At 39.2% G+C, this 18,108-nt stretch overlaps 1 protein-coding gene across 1 annotated transcript in view; it reads right to left on the reverse strand.

Moving 5' to 3' along the window:
- IL1RAPL1 (interleukin 1 receptor accessory protein like 1) overlaps positions 1–18,108 on the reverse strand; it is a 1,561,353-nt gene that overhangs the window by 655,437 nt on the left and 887,808 nt on the right. The window contains exon 4 of the mRNA XM_075594263.1: positions 884–1,070. Within this exon, the coding sequence (XP_075450378.1) occupies positions 884–1,070 (187 nt within the window). The remainder of the gene's footprint in view (positions 1–883; positions 1,071–18,108) is intronic.

Consider the following 18,108-nt stretch of genomic DNA (forward strand, 5'->3'; position numbering starts at 1 on the left):
TCATCTGTGTTACGTTTGATCTGTTGTGTTATTATTTGCGCTTGATTTTTCCTTGCACGTAAAATTATTAGTGTAGGGAAGTTTGTGTGTGTGTGTTTATGTGTGTGTGTGTGTGTGTTTATGTGTGTGTGTGTGTTTGTGTTGTGTGTGTTGTGTGTGTTGTGTGTGGTGTGTGTGGTGTGTGTGGTGTGTGTGGTGTGTGTGGTGTGTGTGTGTATGTGTGTGTGTGTCCGTTAGCAATAAAGCATTGAATGTTATAAAAAAAAAAAAAAACCTTGGAGATGTGCGCCACGCATGTGGATGCAGCCTGATGAAGCAGGGAGAGAGGTGAGAGCTGCAGAGAGGAGAGAGCTTCAGATGCTGAGTAAGTCCTCGCATGGTGGCCATTTCACGATCCCGGTTATAGCGCGGTCTCATTATGTTGACCCCGAGCACCGCGTTATAACGGGGTTCAGCTGTATATATTTATAGTTATTTCTTTTTTATTGATGTGGCACAATTTTTTAATATTTAGGTTCTTGTGCCTTTTATATTGTGTGTGTGTGTGTGTGTACCTAATTTGTATTGTCAACATTTGTTAAAAGGTTCCTCATAATAAAATGTGCACTATTCAATTATTCTGTATATAAACTTTTCTGAATTTGCACCATGAAAAATTCTTATTTGCATCCACCAAATGCAGTGGGAGGTGCCTGTGTGTCCGTTAGCAATAAAGCATTGAATGTTATAAAACATTTAGCTTAAAAAAAACATGGAGATGTTTTTAAATCGGGAGCCTGTCCAGACCGTGTTGTAGCGGATCTCACTATAACACAAACACACAATATATTTCATGTCCTCGGTTTGGTAAATAATGTAAATACATAGTTCATACAGTACATACCTTATACCATTTGATTTCTGGCTCCCTATATGACATAACAAAATCTTCTATTTCGGGGCATAGGATTTCCTTGCTCTTGCTAAGTTCAGCTTTTTCAAAGTATTTCATCTTTGAATTATAGCAGAGTCCAATGTCATTGTCCCCTACTGCCAAGGAAATAGAAACTTTCATGCAATAGGTGGAGTTCCTGTGAGAAAACAAAAGACAATTGTATAAGAAAGATTCAACACAAATCAAGTAAACACAAGATACTTTGCAGCCGTGCCCTAGAACAGGGCGGCTCAACTCCAGTGTTCAAGCCACCCAACAGGTTAGGCTTTCAGGATATACCAGCTTCAGCAAAGGTAGCTCAATCTGAGGCTCAGTCAAAGACTACACCTCTGATTGAGCCACCAGTCCTGAAGCAGGTACTGATTGAGCAACCTGTGCTGAAGCTGTTAATGATGGAGCCACCTGTGCTGTAGCAGGGATATTCTGAAAACCTGACCTGCTGGGAGGGAGGGAGGGAGGAGGGTCTTTAAGACTGGAATTGAGCACACATGCTCTAGAAGTTATTATTTGTGTCTGTATAAATGTCACTGATGCCTGAAGGGGCAGAAAGGACACAAGATGAATGCACCAATGTCTTAGTCTGGAGAGATAATTCATCTTAAATCTGAAATTATGCACAACTCTGTCAAATCTGTTTATTTTCCATCTTAGGCTATGAATACCTAGGCAACAAAGATATGCTAGTGATCAAAGCTGTACAAGTATTAAACCTATTTATATATGCAGCAGATGCAAAGAATTACATCAAAACAAGTTTTCTGTTTCAGTAAATCAAATTAATTATCAATACCAAGGAAAAGTCTATTATAAACCTAATTTTTTATGCATTTATTTGTAAAAAGTGGATTTCATCTCAGTAGTTATTCACTCTGGGTTTGATCCATTTTTTATATGTCTGCCTATGTGACCTTTCAGGCTTTCTGTATACTTTCCATCTATAGGGTTTCTCAGAGCTTGTTGGGAGTCTGTGTATTTATATACTTTCCATCAATGTCTTTCTATCTTTCCTGGTGATTTTTTTCTCCTCACTTCATTACTGCCTGACCTTCATAATTTTTCTGATCCTTTCATTTTTTTTCACATCTGGTGTAGTGTTCTATTATAGTTCAATTCCAAAGAAACAGAGCACGAATCTACATTTCTGCTACAATTTATTATTGACAAACCCGTCTTCGAAATAATGTACTGTCGGATATAATAAAATTAGAAAAAAAGATGGCATAGTATGTACTTCATGTACTGTGAGTTGTGCAGCGCCGTAGCAAGTACATGCAGTGCGCTGTGGGTGCGACAGCGATGGCTGACATCACGCGGTCGCGATCCCTGGAAGTCAAAGGATTTTTACATCTTCAGTGATCGCAGCGTGACATTCGGGCACGTGAGCGGTTCAGCCAATGAGGTCGAACCGCTCACAGCCACGCCTCCGCCACTGTCCCTGTCGCCATCTGTACAGACTCCTGCACTATAACCAGGAATAGCAATGGCGACGGCTGACGTCACGTTGCTATAACTATAAACGCAGCCTTCGCAAACAGTGCTTCTACTGCAGCCAGGGATTCTGCGTAATGACATGCAAATAAGAACAGTGTGTCACTCTTTACTTCTCATCCACTTTAACATGGACCCCCTGTCTTTTTACACAGCTTTTCAGCACAGCCTGGTTTTAAATATTCATAGCCAGTATGAGCTAATATAGTACAGTACTATTAATTTTCAAATATCCTGAGTGCCGCATGTCTGCACGTCTTGTGAATACATCTGGACATGACTATTATGTGAGATTAGATGTGATTGCTTTTTAATAGATTTTTTGTATTAATATATGTTTATTAAGAAACTAATCACTGATTGGATAACATTTGACATGTGACTAGATAAGCTATTTAAGGCAATCCCTTCTGTGGATTGTATATATTCCCTGGTGAAGTGGTTTACCCAAGACAAGTGTAGGGTTAATCTTGCATGCAAACGAGATGAAATCAGATGTGGTCTTGCTGGTCCTCGGAGGCTTATGTAAACAACGACGTCAGATGCTGGGAAGTGCTGCACTGCAGAGAGTCGCTCGCTAGAGGAGCCAGACGTGAGTCGTGAGTAGTACGCGGAGCTGTTAATTCTAAGACACTTGCTTCCCTATACTGTATAAAGGGGGAGGAAGGATCTGCACAAAGCCCATAAGAAATCCTAATACCAAACCAAAATACAGAATAGGATGGGGTGCACCCAGGGGAGCAATCAAAATGGACGATAGCAAAGAGAAACCTAAAAACCTAGGCAGGGAAACTCCCACGGACAAATAGGGCACTCAAGGTTATGCTCAAAATATCAAAAAATCCATTTATTTGTATACAACTGAATACACAAATATAAAACCAATTTAAAAAAACATCAACAGAAAATATCCCCTCCAAAGATATACAGAACAAAGTTAATGCCCCATAATTATATACATATATGAAGTATGTTTGGAAACCATTCTTCATGAGGGGAAATAACATGGAACCCCTCAGGATAAATGTGAAGGCTTACCCGGGTACAAAGAATACAATAAATGTGCAAAAGAGTATATATAAATGTAGATCAGCAGCAGAGAGAGGTAAGTAAACATCTAACTCATATACACAAAATACCAACAAACACAATCAGAACATAGCACAAGCATGTATGTAATGTTGAGTCTAACCATGCAACCCTATAGCAGCATCTAGCATATAGGAGATATATGTCTTCACAGTTTTATCCACCATCTGAGCCTTAACCTGAATACAGGATAAAAACTATCTGGCCATACTACGGAATACTGTGAGAGGGAGACATATCTATCTCTAAGCACACATTATAATACCTTACAGGCTAAGAGGGGGATGTGGGATTAACCCTTACACGGGTCTGCCCACAGCGCTATCAGTATATACCTATCAACTACCAAGGAGTATGGGCATTTACTGACTATGTACTAACACTGGGTGGTCACAGCGATTGTCACTACCACCGCATTTTTGCCACAGATCACTAACGCATTATTGCAAGCTACATACATATGTTCTGACCCAGTCCCTAAAGGGACCGGACGGTATCTAAACAGTGGCCCCTTGACGGCCCCATTCCTATACTTATAGGTAGCTATATCCATAGCAATAGATCCCGAACATCTATTAGGGATCTCTATACGATTCATCAACTTAACTCACCTGAGTTATGTTACCAATGAAAGTCACGTACTGTTTGAACCCAAGTGATTTGAATAGGTGCTAAATATCTCAATAAAAAAAATGTGATGAAAAAATAACATAAAAGTGTGTATCCCAAAATACAATACTTCTCAACCTTCCAGGGAATATGCAGAGATTCCCTATAAAAGCAGGAAGCAATTGCTCCTGAGGAAGCTGTTCTCACAGCGAAACGCGTGGAGCCTGTCCAGTTTGCTGCAGATGCCCACCAAGTGAAGACGCCTGAAGCTGCTGCCGTTCCGTCGCTGCCTATTCCCTCTGCCTCTAGCCGGATGCCGTCACCCGTCTACCGGAAGTGACGTCAGACGCCATTCCATCTGCGGGGATTTGGAGTTAGAGGGAAGACGGAAGAGACTGTACCATCTAGAACCAGCACTCTACTGCCTCACGATACCCTTATACGTACATATTGTATGTACTTATTGTAAGTACATTACCTACTTTTCTTGCTTGTGTGATTAAATTGTCCCTGCGATCTGTACCATTAGTCCTTTTATATTTTACATGCACACTCCATCCGGTTGGGATCTGAGTATACTACAGTGACATGGTCCCCGTTTAAAAGTCTCCTGATCTTGATTCCTTTCCTGCATTGAAAATTGAACCTCATCTACACTGACTGAGTCAGACCACTGCTTACCTTTATCCTACGTGTCTTAAGTAGGAATTTCTGCAGAGCCAAGATTATATATTTTTTATCCCTGATTGCATTGACATACTGCACTATTATTGTTCTTATTTTTTATTTTTTCGGTGTGTTTCCTGGTTCAATCGCTCCCTTCTCCCCCCCGGACCAAGTCACGTACTGTTTGACATACGTTTTATTTTAACCCCCCTTTTTTATTTATTGGTACAAATAAAGTATTTTAACACATTCACTATACATTCAGCTGTGATTGAGTGCTTGCACACTAGGTTTCCTTTTCTCTGTGATACTGAAGTACGGATATCCTGAAAACCTGGCCTGTTTGCGGCCCTCGAGGACTGGAGTTGTGCAGGCCTGCTGTACTGTATATGTTGGAGGGGGGTGTATTTATTTCAATGTATTACACATTTATTTTGGCCACAGGATTGGTACCGCAGGCCAGCGGGGACCTGCAGAGACCACCCGAGGACCCCAAGACATCCACGGGGACCACTTGAGGACACCTGGACACCCACGGTGACTACCCGAGGGCCCCAAGACACCCGTGGGTAACACTCAAGGGCCCCCAAACACCCATGGGGATCACCCGAAGGTCCTCAGACACCCGGAAGGACCACCCGTGGGCCCTCAGACACCCACTGGGACCACCTGAGGGCCCTCAGACACCCAGGGGGACCACTCCAGGGTCCCCAGACCCTGAGGGGACAACCCGAGGGCCCTCAGATACCCGCAGGGACCACCTGAGGACAGCCGGACACCCCCAGGGACGACCTGAGGACTCCCAGACACCCGCATGGACCTCCTGAGGATCCCCAGACTCACGCGGCCTCTGGTATCAGTCATGTGGGGGTAGAGGAGGTGGGTATTAGTGTTGTTGTGTTTTTAATGTTTATTGTGGGTAGCAGCTGTTTTAGTATAAATTTTAATACTAGTGTATATGAGCAGGGGGTCTCGAGAGCAAAACCACATTGATTTGAGGTCCGAGGACTCCATGCTTCCCGAAATACAGGCCCCTTTATGTGGTGCTTGAATCTCCTATGCATTTAAAATGTCCCGTGTCACGTGACCGTGGGAATAAAATGCATAGGAGATATCGGCACCCCATAACATGCCTGTTTCTCGAGAAGCAGGGTGTCCCCGGACCTGAAATCAATGCGGTTCTGCTCCAGAGATCCCCTGCTCATTAACACTAGCATTACATTTTTTATTAAAAAACATTGATTTCGGGCGAGATTTGGCAGGGAGAGGCGGCTTTCTCTGAGCAGCTCTTTCTGCAGCTGAAAGAAATCGCCAAATAAGGCCTTTTCAGAGAGGCGATATTCACGTCGCCGGCTACTCGCCCGTTTTGGGAATTTTGCTGTCACAGGTAAACGAGGCTTTCTGAATACCGTGATAGCAACGCTCAAAAAACAGGCAAATTAAATGGCCCGGCAATTTATTTTATGAACACTTAAAGCATAGGCTCCTTAGAGCCTTATTCTATATAAGCAGGCCATTTTCGCTTTAAAAAAAACAATAGGCGTACTGAACATACTGTATGTATGAAGGGAAATTTGCTGCATTGAGATGCTGCTTAAAGCCATTTCTTTTGCATTGCTTGAAAAATATTTTAGATGTTGTCTGATAGCGGCAGAATTAAAAAATGCATCACAATTAGAAAGGGCCCTGGCGAAAGCTGAAACTCAAAGCAGATTTTCCTGGTCAGAAAGTGTTTGCATCTGTTTGACAACTTGCCACTATGTTTCTCTGTGTTTGTCTTTTCATTGTCATCACATCATGCAAGACTGCTGAATATGTTGAGGACTTCTAAGCATAATGATGACAAAACCCATCAAGATCAGTAGCTAAAACTCCAGATGTCTAAATAACTGAATACTTTACACATCATTTTTTTTTTCTATCTTTTCAATTCCTTAACTGGAATGGATGCATTACTATGGTAGCAACATTTGATCCTGTTGCTAAAAAAAGAAAATACAACAAAAGATTGGAAAATTATCTAGATTTTCGTCTAGTATTGTGTCTCATTTTTCAAGGACATCATCTGAAATCATTAATTTTCACGGAGGATTGTACCGTATGTGGTCTGTTTCAGACCCTCTGCGTGAGAGCTGCATAAAAGACTAAAATGCCCTCACACTGTTCACTAAATTCACCTGACCTCTAATAGGTTGAAAGTGGCACCTGCTGTGTGTAATAAGGCATTTTTACTGTACGCCTTCCTATTCTGGAGCTCTGTGAACAGACTGCAGATAAACCACAGTTAAAATATATCTTTGAACTCAATGCTCTGATGTTCACTTTTAACCACTTAAATTCTGGGTGACTTTGTGCCGCATTGATGTTATGCTTTACTGTGAAACTGATTCAAAACTGTTGCTTTAACAATTTCAGTGCTGGAGGGAATTTGTGCTGACAATATTGTGTTACATGTGGGTTGATGAAAAAATATAGATTTCCTGTGCAATACACAGCATGCATTGACATGGTTTAGATTTTAGATGCATCAAGGACAACAAACGTGTTACTGTACTTATGTTTCGTACTGATTATTGAAAACAGAGGACAAAACCATTACAGACCTTGGGAAAGAGAAAACCTTGAGGGCAAGCAAACAGAATTTGATAAGTTATATTGTAATATGTTGTAAGAGATGTGTGCAGAAGTACATATAATGGAGACCAATATGGGTGAAATTATATCTTGGCTTTATTGAGCTTGTTCCTAAATCCAGGTAAAACATACAAAAACAACAAAATAACAAACCCCTATCCCTTTGTAAGGGCTAACACACTTCCCCAGACCCAATCTGCAGGACTGGAGCAATATTCCCATTACTAGCCTATCACCACAAAGTCTCAGGGGTACCTTAAGCAGGTGGCCCTCATGTCAGTCTCTGATAGGTTCCTGGGTCCTCTGTGTCCAGAAAATATAGGTCTCTGGGTGCCTGGATGTCTTGATCTCAGCACAGCCTTTGTGCTCAAGACAGTGTCTGTGTGCAGGCTTCTCTGCTCTCTTTCTTTCAACCCAAATGTAAGCTAAGGAAATCTCTCTCCTGTTCTCACATCAGGCTTTTCTCAGAGTCCTAATCAGCCTGGGTGAGTCTGGTTGATTGCCTGTGTGCAATTAACCAGCTCGCTGCTGGATTTAGAGGCAGTTTCTCTCAAACAGTGATAAGTCCATGTTACATATGTGCACTGCTTATTTCTTCTCACTCTCAAAACCACAGGGCTCATTGTAGATTAGGTTAAAAAAAGACATATGCTCTTTGAGTTCAACCTGTTAATTTCAAATTAAATTACATCCTCTTTGTAGATTAGTAGATTAGGTTGAAAAAATATATACAGTACTGTACAGGTATGTCCTTGGTATCTACCTTTCTCATTTTTAGGTGAAATATAGTAAGCATCCTTTATGTATCTAAAAATAATTATTCCAGAACCCAGTAATCAGAATTCTCAGTTGATAACAGCATTCCTGCATTTTGCTGATTTGGTTATCCCAGTATAGCTTTCATTTCTTAAAGATATCTACTGTACTTAAGGATTTGAAGGATGTTAGAATAGAGCTGAATTTGCTCCTCACCTCCCAGGCTGAAAAGTCTTTGAGTTGGTCAAAGATCAAATTTTACGAGAAAGCAAATAAGCCAGATACCCTATTAGCAAACAAATTGAGAAATAAACGCTTGAGCTATAATATAAATAATATGGAGGAGGAGCCTAAGGGGTCTGAAGCTTCTATTTTCGTACTGTCCTGCTGTCCGGTTGTCTGCTGCAGTGCTCCGTTTGCGTGTGGAATACCCGAGGAATTGATGCTGTATCAGCCCCGTGTGGGCCTGCTCGCTGCCTGGAGAATCATCAAGCGGCTCCTGCGGCCAGCCGGGAAGGGTTGGTGCGTTACGTCCGGCCGTGACGTCATACCCGGAAACCCGGCAGGCTGGGAGTTGTTCCGCTCCGTGCCCGAGCCTTGAAGGAGCGTGGAGCCTGTGATACGTGTGAGTTTTTGGAGAAAGATAAAGAAGAGCCGCCCCTACCAAACGGCTTGAAACTTGGGTGAGCAGAATATACAGGGGCTCACTAATGGCCCTTCACCACTCTTGTTTCTTTAATTGTCTGCTTAACTGGTGGACGTTATAACCTCTGAGGCTCCCACTTTTCATTTGGAACCACACCTCTGCACTATAACTTTGGCCCGAGTCTGTTTAGACATACAGGGGCCCTGAGTGTTCTACACATATGCACTGCTCACCACCTGTACATTAATCTGCAGAGACTTTTAATATTATTCTTGATGTAACTGTATTTATTGTTTGTTTTTTACTAATATAAAGTGGCTTTTTTGCCTTATCCCAATTATTTGCGCTTCCCAATTTTTTTTTGTTCTTTATTTCTGAAATGTCTTTGAGTTGGTCAAAGATCAAATTTTACGAGAAAGCAAATAAGCCAGATACCCTATTAGCAAACAAATTGAGAAATAAACGCTTGAGCTATAATATACATGCGATCAAATTGAAGTCACGCATAGTGACATCAAACCCGAACTTAATCGCAGAAGAATTTAAGAATTATTACGAGAACCTATATAACGGGAGAAGGTCACACATAATACCAATAAAACACGAGCTCTTAGAGTACAGAGTAAAGAGGATACAAGTTAAAGACCAGACCCACAAGTTGGCGCTTTACACTGATGATATTTTTCTAACCTTGTCTAGGCCCCTCACCTCTCTACCCAATTTGGTTAGGCTCCTAGATAAATGTAATAGGATCTCTTACAGACTGCTGCAGGGATATTGTAAAGACAGAACTCTGAAAAAGACACAGCTAAAAACACTGTTGATCAGTATAGCATTTTCCTACTAACGGTATCTGACTTGCGATAACTCTTTCTGAAAACCATGATAACACAAATGTCAGACCGGTCGGTAGGAACATGCCAAACCGATCGATATGCCAGTGGTGTTATCAAACCTACCTGAACAGGTTCATTCGTTTTTTGGACGCACCAGAATATTATTTATTCGTACATACAGTACCATTGACAGCTGTACACCTAGAGCAGTACATTTGAGTATGACAAGAAAAATCCAAAAATACTTTTTTGATGCTGATGCAGAAATTTCTGACCCCACAATGTGCTGTGGGGTCTATGTACTGTATCTGTAAGGCAAACGGGGTGAAACTCTGAGGCAGAACAATTGCACAATATGTTTTAAACAAAAAGCCTATATAATTGCAATGCAACGTTCTTCTTTCAGTATGAGGTTGATTTGATACCCCAGCACCATATGTGATGTGAAGCATAAAGCTCCCGTTTTAGCACATGTATATTTGTTAGGGTTAAAACCAACACACTATGAAATATTCACGGTTGAACAATGGTGGTCAGCTTTGAAACAGCATTGTACTTTAAAACTAGCTTATTATTTTCGCCTGCTCTGTAATACTAGTGCAGTACATACATGTGTAGCATGACGTTATCTACTTCACCCTTTTTCTCAATACTCCTACTGTTAAATAATGTGACAGCGTTAACGCATTGCATCAAAGGGATTGGTAACGTCTGCTACCTCTGTATACAGTATGTATACTGTTTAAAAGTCAGACTGGGTAAAGCATTGTAGACACACAGCCTGAATGTAATATTTCTATGAACAATGGCAATGAAAGACATCTTCTTGTCAAGCTCCTTTAAAACTTGGACTCTGCTCTTACACTAATTCTTCTCTGATTTAGGATGAAGCACTTGGTAAATTAGCATTTCCCCAAGTACTGTGCTGCTATTTCCAAACCTACCTACTGTATTTCTCTGTAACAGGTATAATTCACAAAACCTTACTCAAATTATGTAGAGAGCAAATGGAGATCCACTCTCTGGTGTTGATGAGATGTTAGAATTTGATTTGGAGTGATTTGTTCTTAGGCTTTAAGTGTAAGTTTATGAACACTAACACTAGCACAAATCCCAAAGGGAATGAAATGACATCTGCTGCTTCCTGTTGAATACTGCCATTTTTACATTCTCACTTCTTGTTTAATACTTGACAAATGTCTCCTTGCTACAAAGCAACCACTATGGCTACAATATTACCTGTTCTTCGTATTAATGTGTTTTTCAATATTGTTTAAAAAAATACAACAAACTTGCACTGGCGGTGTGTGAATAATTGTAATTGGTGCTAAAGTCCAGTACCTTCAGCATCAGGTACAATACACATACATAGAACATTTTAGATCCGACCAGCACTCATAAAATAAAGACTTGCTAACTCATTAGTTGAAAAAATGTATTTATTACAAAAAAAGTAAATTTACAAGAATCAATATAATCAAGCAAATAACTTCACAAAGTCTTATTTTTAAACTTGCTTATAGATTTTTGTGATATAAATATGATATCCTTAAATATCAACAGTGAAATCTAAGCACACTTTATGCTGTACTCCTAATGAACAACTCCAAATATTAGTTGTTTATTAGGCTTCCTCAAGTACCCCCAACAATGGTCATACAAGTAAAATGCAGAAATCAATAATAATTTTTCATCATCACTCTCCTCAATATATAGTGTGTGTGTGTGTGTGTGTGTGTGTGTGTGTGTGTGTGTGTGTGTGTGTGTGTGTGTGTGTGCGCGTGCGTGCGTGCGTGCGTGTGTGATTTCAGTTCATTAAAATTTGAATGCATTTTTTTATTATTTATTTATAAAAATGTTTTACCAGGAAGTAATACATGGACAGTTACCTCTCGTTTTCAGTATGTCCTACAACAATATGCAATTACATTAAAAGAACAGAGGTTATACAGTCAATTCACAGACATTTCATGCACAGATAGAGTTGGAAAATTTGGTAAAGGGGATTATAGGGCTTGTGAGTTTCATATTGAAATAGAGAAGCTTTAACATCACCAAACACCCTTTAGCTGCCTTTTGACTGTGCCAAAGGCTATCCACCTTTGGGGCGATGCAGATGTACACGGAAGGAGTTCATATTGAATACAGCATTGATACTGGCTATGCACTTCTTTAACCCAAGCTGTGCTGAAAAGCTGTGTAATACTGCAAGCTTACAGGGGGGTCCATGCTAAAATGGATGAGAAGTAAAGAGTGACACACTGTGCTCATTTGCATGTCATTACCCAGAATCCCTGGCTGCAGTGGCAGCACTGTTTTCTAAGGAGTAATGGGGGATGGCAGGGTTGCAGACTTGTCTGACACGTGCAAATACACCACAAGTGTTTTTTTTTTGTTTTTTTTACTATCCACTGATAATGGTTTATGTTGTCCAAATGTCCAAGTGAATACTGTACTTCATATTCTCTGAGCTCTTACTAGCAACAAAAAGTCCACACAATCTGCCAAGTCTACTAAAGAACAGTGTTATATTAAACTAATTTACAGTACTTCACATACTTGCCATACAACATACTGTATATCTTCAATTATTCTATACCAGCCACAAAGCACTATTGGTCACAGGGACATAGCTATAGCCCAGGCAAAGCCTGGGGGGCCACACTGTTGGGGGGGCCTGCTCTTCCACTCCCCCCCTCCAAGAGCCTGATCTCCCTTGCCCACTCTCCCCCCATCCCGCCATAGGGACAGGCAGGGTGAGATGGTATGCTGCGGTCATGGTGGCAACGGGCCCCAGGAGGTATTAATGAATTAGCCTGGAGTAGCATAATTCCTTGAGTCAGAGGAGGACTGCAGAGGAGGAGCGCACTCTAGCTGTGTGACCCGGAATTTACGGTGTCTGCTGCTAGAGCGCGCTTGCGGTTCTGCTCTGACTAAAGTGATTCTGCTACAACTAGATATGATGATGATGATGATGATGCTGATGATGCTGATGATGATGATGATGATGATGATGATGATGATGATGATGATGATGATGATGGGGACTGGGGGAGATGATGAGGGGGACTGGGGGAGATAATATGATGATGAGAGGGACTGGGGGAGATGATATGATGATGATGGGGACTGGGGGAGATGAGATGATGATGATGATGATGATGATGATGATGATGATGATGATGATGATGATGATGATTGAAAATAAAAAAATTACACAAAAAAATAGTGAGTACATGAGTACTCTATATTTTATATTTAATCTATATTTATACTGTTATTTATAAAGTATGTGTGTAATATATTTCATGATTAATGTACAGAATATGTTTATTTTTAATGTGGTCCTGAAATTTTTTTGCCGGCGGGCCCGCTCCTGTCTGATTGGTCAGATACAATCAAATCTGGTAACATCGCTTCATGTTTGCCAAAATCAATTGCTTCGATTTGTACTGATGAATTTAGATTATTTTTTCCCCCTGTTTCAATAAAAATTTTAAATACTTTTCTAAAACTCTCAGTAACATTTTGCCAGGATTGGAACAAATGCATGAAATAATGATCAACAACTCCAGAAACTTATAAATTCCCAGGAGAACGTTTTCTAAAAAATATCAGTTATGAGTATTACTAGGCTAAGAGCTATTTTCCCTATGCACATTCACCATGGGGGATAAACAAAACTTGCAGGGTTTTGTAGAAAGCTATTGTGAGAAAGCTATGATTATTCCATTGTTCTTTTACGTGATGGTCTTTCATTGTAATTTCAGTTGTGTTTTTGTTAGTGGGGTTCTCCAGAGGAAAATTTGGAAATGGGGGACATTTTATATTTTTTCATGTTTTTCTTTCCACCATTCAAAAACGTTAATAAATGATTTAATGTTACTTTAGTAAAGCATAGTAAAAAAAAAAAAACGATGAACTTAACTAGCAAATAACAAAAATGCAGATGTTTAAGGCCATACATAGGCTTTTATCAAGACAATTTGTTTATTATATACATTATACAAAGCCCTACTACTGCAATAGTATTTTATGTGCATAGAATATGGTGTCTGGAGTTCCACATACACACAATACATTTTCAAATTGTTCTGTAGTTCTTAAAAGGTGGACATTCACTGATCTTTCCAGCATCAAGGTCAATTTGCCACAGCAAGGGAGGTGAAGACATTTTGAGATAAATATCTTAGTTCACTCAGTAATAATCCCTTTGCTGAATTTATTGAATAGCCTGTGCATACTATACCTAATTTGGAGAGAAAAAATTATGATTTACATATTTTCTCAGTGCAAATTCTCCTACAAACTGATATGTTTTATCTTAATGCAAGTTTTTTGTTTGGGGTCAAAGCTTAGAGTAAATGGAAATTAGGGATTGTTACTAAATAGGTTAGTTCTGCTTCCAAACAATCCTTCCTGAGCCTGGTTTGCAAACTGATTAAATGTTCTTGGTTATTTTATTTAGTATTATCGGGAAATAGTAGTCTCTACCAATCAATATAAAATACATTTATAGCAATATAAATGTTCTGAATATTGCTATAAATATTATCAAAGGTATCAAATCACTGATTTCAATGGATATCAGGACTATAAATAATTTTATTAAACATGTCAAAATGAAATTGTTCTCCTTCAAAATCTTGTTTCCCTGATGCAAGTCATTAGATACTTTACTATATATAAGAATTAATAATTTATGTGTAGAGCTGCTGTTGAGAAAAAGAAAGATATCACAATTTATAGCGAGCGCTGGCCTGTGGCTCATTTCAATTGGGCTCTACAGATGTCTAAAGAATAAAATTACATGGCTATATAAAATTTATTGGAAGTGGAAAATTATTTCATTTTACTTGAAGGAAATTATTATCGTACCTTGAGCCAGGCAAATGAATCCCCATGTAGATCAATGTGATCATATTTGTTCTGTGAGGATATTTCAAACAAGTCATATACAGTTTGTACATCGCATTGTGTGAATTTCTTTGTTGTAAACTAAAATGAAGGACTTCCCGTTAATCTCCACTGGCAATAAACTGTAGCACAAAACTACACCAGATTTATCATAGAAAACAAAGAGATACATGTGTTTTTGAATAAAACTGTTGCTGTATATTATGCAGCAGCAGAGAACCCTGCTAAATATAATTATCCCTCAAATGTTTACATTGTAACCACACAATTTATTTATTAATGTTCTTTGTTCTAGTTTCCTATGCGACTTAGAAAATGAAATCTCACCTATTCTGTGTGTGTTTTGCTTGCCACTAACATAATCATCAAAGCCATGGGGCATACTGTACATTAAAAGTACAATAATAAACAAACTAAAATAGAAAAAAAAAATACAAGAATATATTGAATGTAATACATTTGGAGAACTGTTTCTGAAGAATGTTATTACCGATATTTACTTTAGTTAATTTTTCACTAGCACAGATATTTCATTATTTTCATGGTAAAATGACGTTATGGATGTGAAATGAATATAGCAGAAATTATTAAGTATTTTAATCAATCTGGCACATGAGAGGTTAATGTTACTTACAAATCATCTTAAAAATACAAGAACTGTATTGATGGCTTGTGAAACCATACCAGGCCTGAGTTTTATAGGCTTTATAGGACTGAGGGCATATAGAGATAAGGGCATCTGTTTATTTGCCAGTGGGGGGAATTTAAATACGGCATTCCTGATACTAGAATAAACAGGATCCTTTTAAATGTACCTCGAAAGGCATTCTTTGGGGGTTTTCTATGTATAATATCTGATATCTGTTTCTCCTGCAAAAAAATAGAAGTTAGCTGCAAGAACTATTGAAACATGTCAGAAAAATATCTTCACAATGAATAATGTAATAATTAATAATTTACCTGAGCAGTGGACTGGGGTGGTTGACAGTTATATGAAATGTAACAATAAATTGTGTGCAATGAATAGTAGTGTTACATACTGTAGCACTGCATTATATTTAAATAAAGTACAATGAATACTGGTCATGGGGAGCTTGCAACCTATATTCAGGTACTGTAGCTGGATCATATGGAGATGAAGAAACCTGTTCACATATGACGCTGGTATTATGTCTTAAAATTATTCCAGAAGACAGTGCCTTAGTGACATTATCTCATACAGTGCCTGAACACATGTTTTTGAGGAACATACAGTAGATACAGGTTAGGCAGCCTTCCTCCACCTTTTAACTTCACCCCTATAGCATTTGGTAAGTAATAATTAAAACCCCAACCATATGGTTGATTACTGGTTTATAATACATAGCATTGAGGACCATGAAAAGGTTTAAGATCCAGAAACGTAATTTGGGGTTATGGATTGAGAAGCAGAAGGAAGAAAAATGAGTTTTCAGCAAAAAACATTTATGAACGCATACTTCCACTACCAGAATCTTATATAATAATTAAAGGGCCAACTGTAACAATATAATTATGACAAGCTTTCTTTCTCTGCCCTCATCACATTCACAACTTTAATGGCTACATCATTTGATTCCTGAAAGTCATAATTTTCTGTGAACCATGCTTATTATTATTTTAAACATTTGAAAATTACTATGATTGTGTAAAAAATAGATTGATGATGACTAGAGTGTAAGTTACTAGTAACATTGTGATTGCTGTAAGGAGTTTGGCTTGTAAGAGTAAACATGCGGCTTTAGGATCTGAGAAATGGGGCATGTTCTTGTACTCATTAGTGGTACTTGGGAAGTAAAATGTAACGTATTTGTTTATAAAATGTTTGACCAGGAAGTAATACATTGAGAATTACCTCTCATTCTCAAGTATGTCCTGGGCACAGAGTTATGGCTACAAATACATAGTTTCATTAAGTGAGCAAGGTTATACATTATATTATATACTGTACAAGCTATTGCATGCACAGTAAGTGATAATGTTATAGGCGTATGTAACAGTTACAGACCAGATTAAAATGAAAGACAACTTAAGTTGTGAGCCAAAAGACTGGCAACATTCTATATATGACAGATTTACTTAAAATACTTTCATTTCATACATTATTTAATTTACTTTCTCTGATGGAGTCATTACAGGCAGATTATCTCTGCGAACCAAAGTGCAACACATTTAGGGATCTTGCATTTGTATTATTTTTCTTCTTCATGTTGACTTGTATAAACAACCAGGTTTAATAAACACAACCAACTGGCTGACTCAAATTTCTCCTTCAAATGTACTCTGTTAATATATATATATATAATCAAAAAATAAATAGATGATACCGTTCTGTGGCTAACGAAATGCTTTTATTTGTGCGAGCTTTCGAGATACACTGAAGAGATCAGTGTATCTCGAAAGCTCGCACAAATAAAAGCATTTCGTTAGCCACAGAACGGTATCATCTATTTATTTTTTGATTATTGAAGCTCGGGGCTAACACGGTACTGATACCTCTACATGAATATATATATTCCCAGAATCCCTTGCTGCAGTGGAAGTGCTGTATGCTGGGTGATAATGGGGAAAGGCGGGGTTGCAGACCTGCCTAAGACATGCAGATGAGCATACAGTTATATTTGCATATTTGCTTTCCTGTGGAGGGTTTTTGTCACTTTTTTTACTCACCATAACTTAACTCAGTATTATGGTTTAGCCTATCCCATAGCCTCTCTTGCATTCCCAGTAAAATCAACCCCACACTGATGAGACCCATCAAGGTCGAAACGGCTGTCTGTGGGTGGTTTTCTGGGTATGCACCTTAACCCTGGCTGTGCTCAAAGCTGTGACCATGCAGCAAGCTTAAGCCTATAGGGAACCATGTTAAAAATGGTTATTGAGGCAAAACGTGACACTGTGTGCTCATTTGCATGTCATTTCCCAGAATCCCTTGCTGCAGTGGAAGTGCTGTATGCTGGGTGATAATGGGGAAAGGCGGGGTTGCAGACCTGCCTAAGACATGCAGATGAGCATACAGTTATATTTGCATATATATATATATATACAGATATATATATATATATCCGCTGCCACCACTAAATGTAGTATTAAGAGATGTACGCACGGGCCTTTGGTCTCTGTTTATTAAGAAAACAATGCACTTAACACACAAATCTGCTGTGGCAAAATGTATCCCAAAATGTAATTTACACTATACAATGGGTGCAACAGTATCTGGTCACGAGACGCACCCAGTGACGTACGCTGATCCCCTGACGAAGTGTGTTTTACACACGAAACACGTTGGACTGAATGAGGGCGCATTCCTATTATACCCATTGAGGTCTATAGAGGTTTTTATTGCCATTTGCCTCTTTTATCTCCACTTTGTGGTTCGGGACATTCTCCTGCCATTTCTGGATAACGGTGACCCATATAGATGAGACCCGCGTCTTTGGCTGGCGCTGCTTGATGACGTCACTGGCGTGCGTCTCGTGACTAGATACAGAGGAACCGACGGAGAGGTCTCCCCC

The sequence above is a fragment of the Ascaphus truei genome, chromosome 3 (genome assembly GCF_040206685.1).
Source record: "Ascaphus truei isolate aAscTru1 chromosome 3, aAscTru1.hap1, whole genome shotgun sequence".
Classification (NCBI taxonomy): Eukaryota; Metazoa; Chordata; class Amphibia; order Anura; family Ascaphidae; genus Ascaphus; species Ascaphus truei.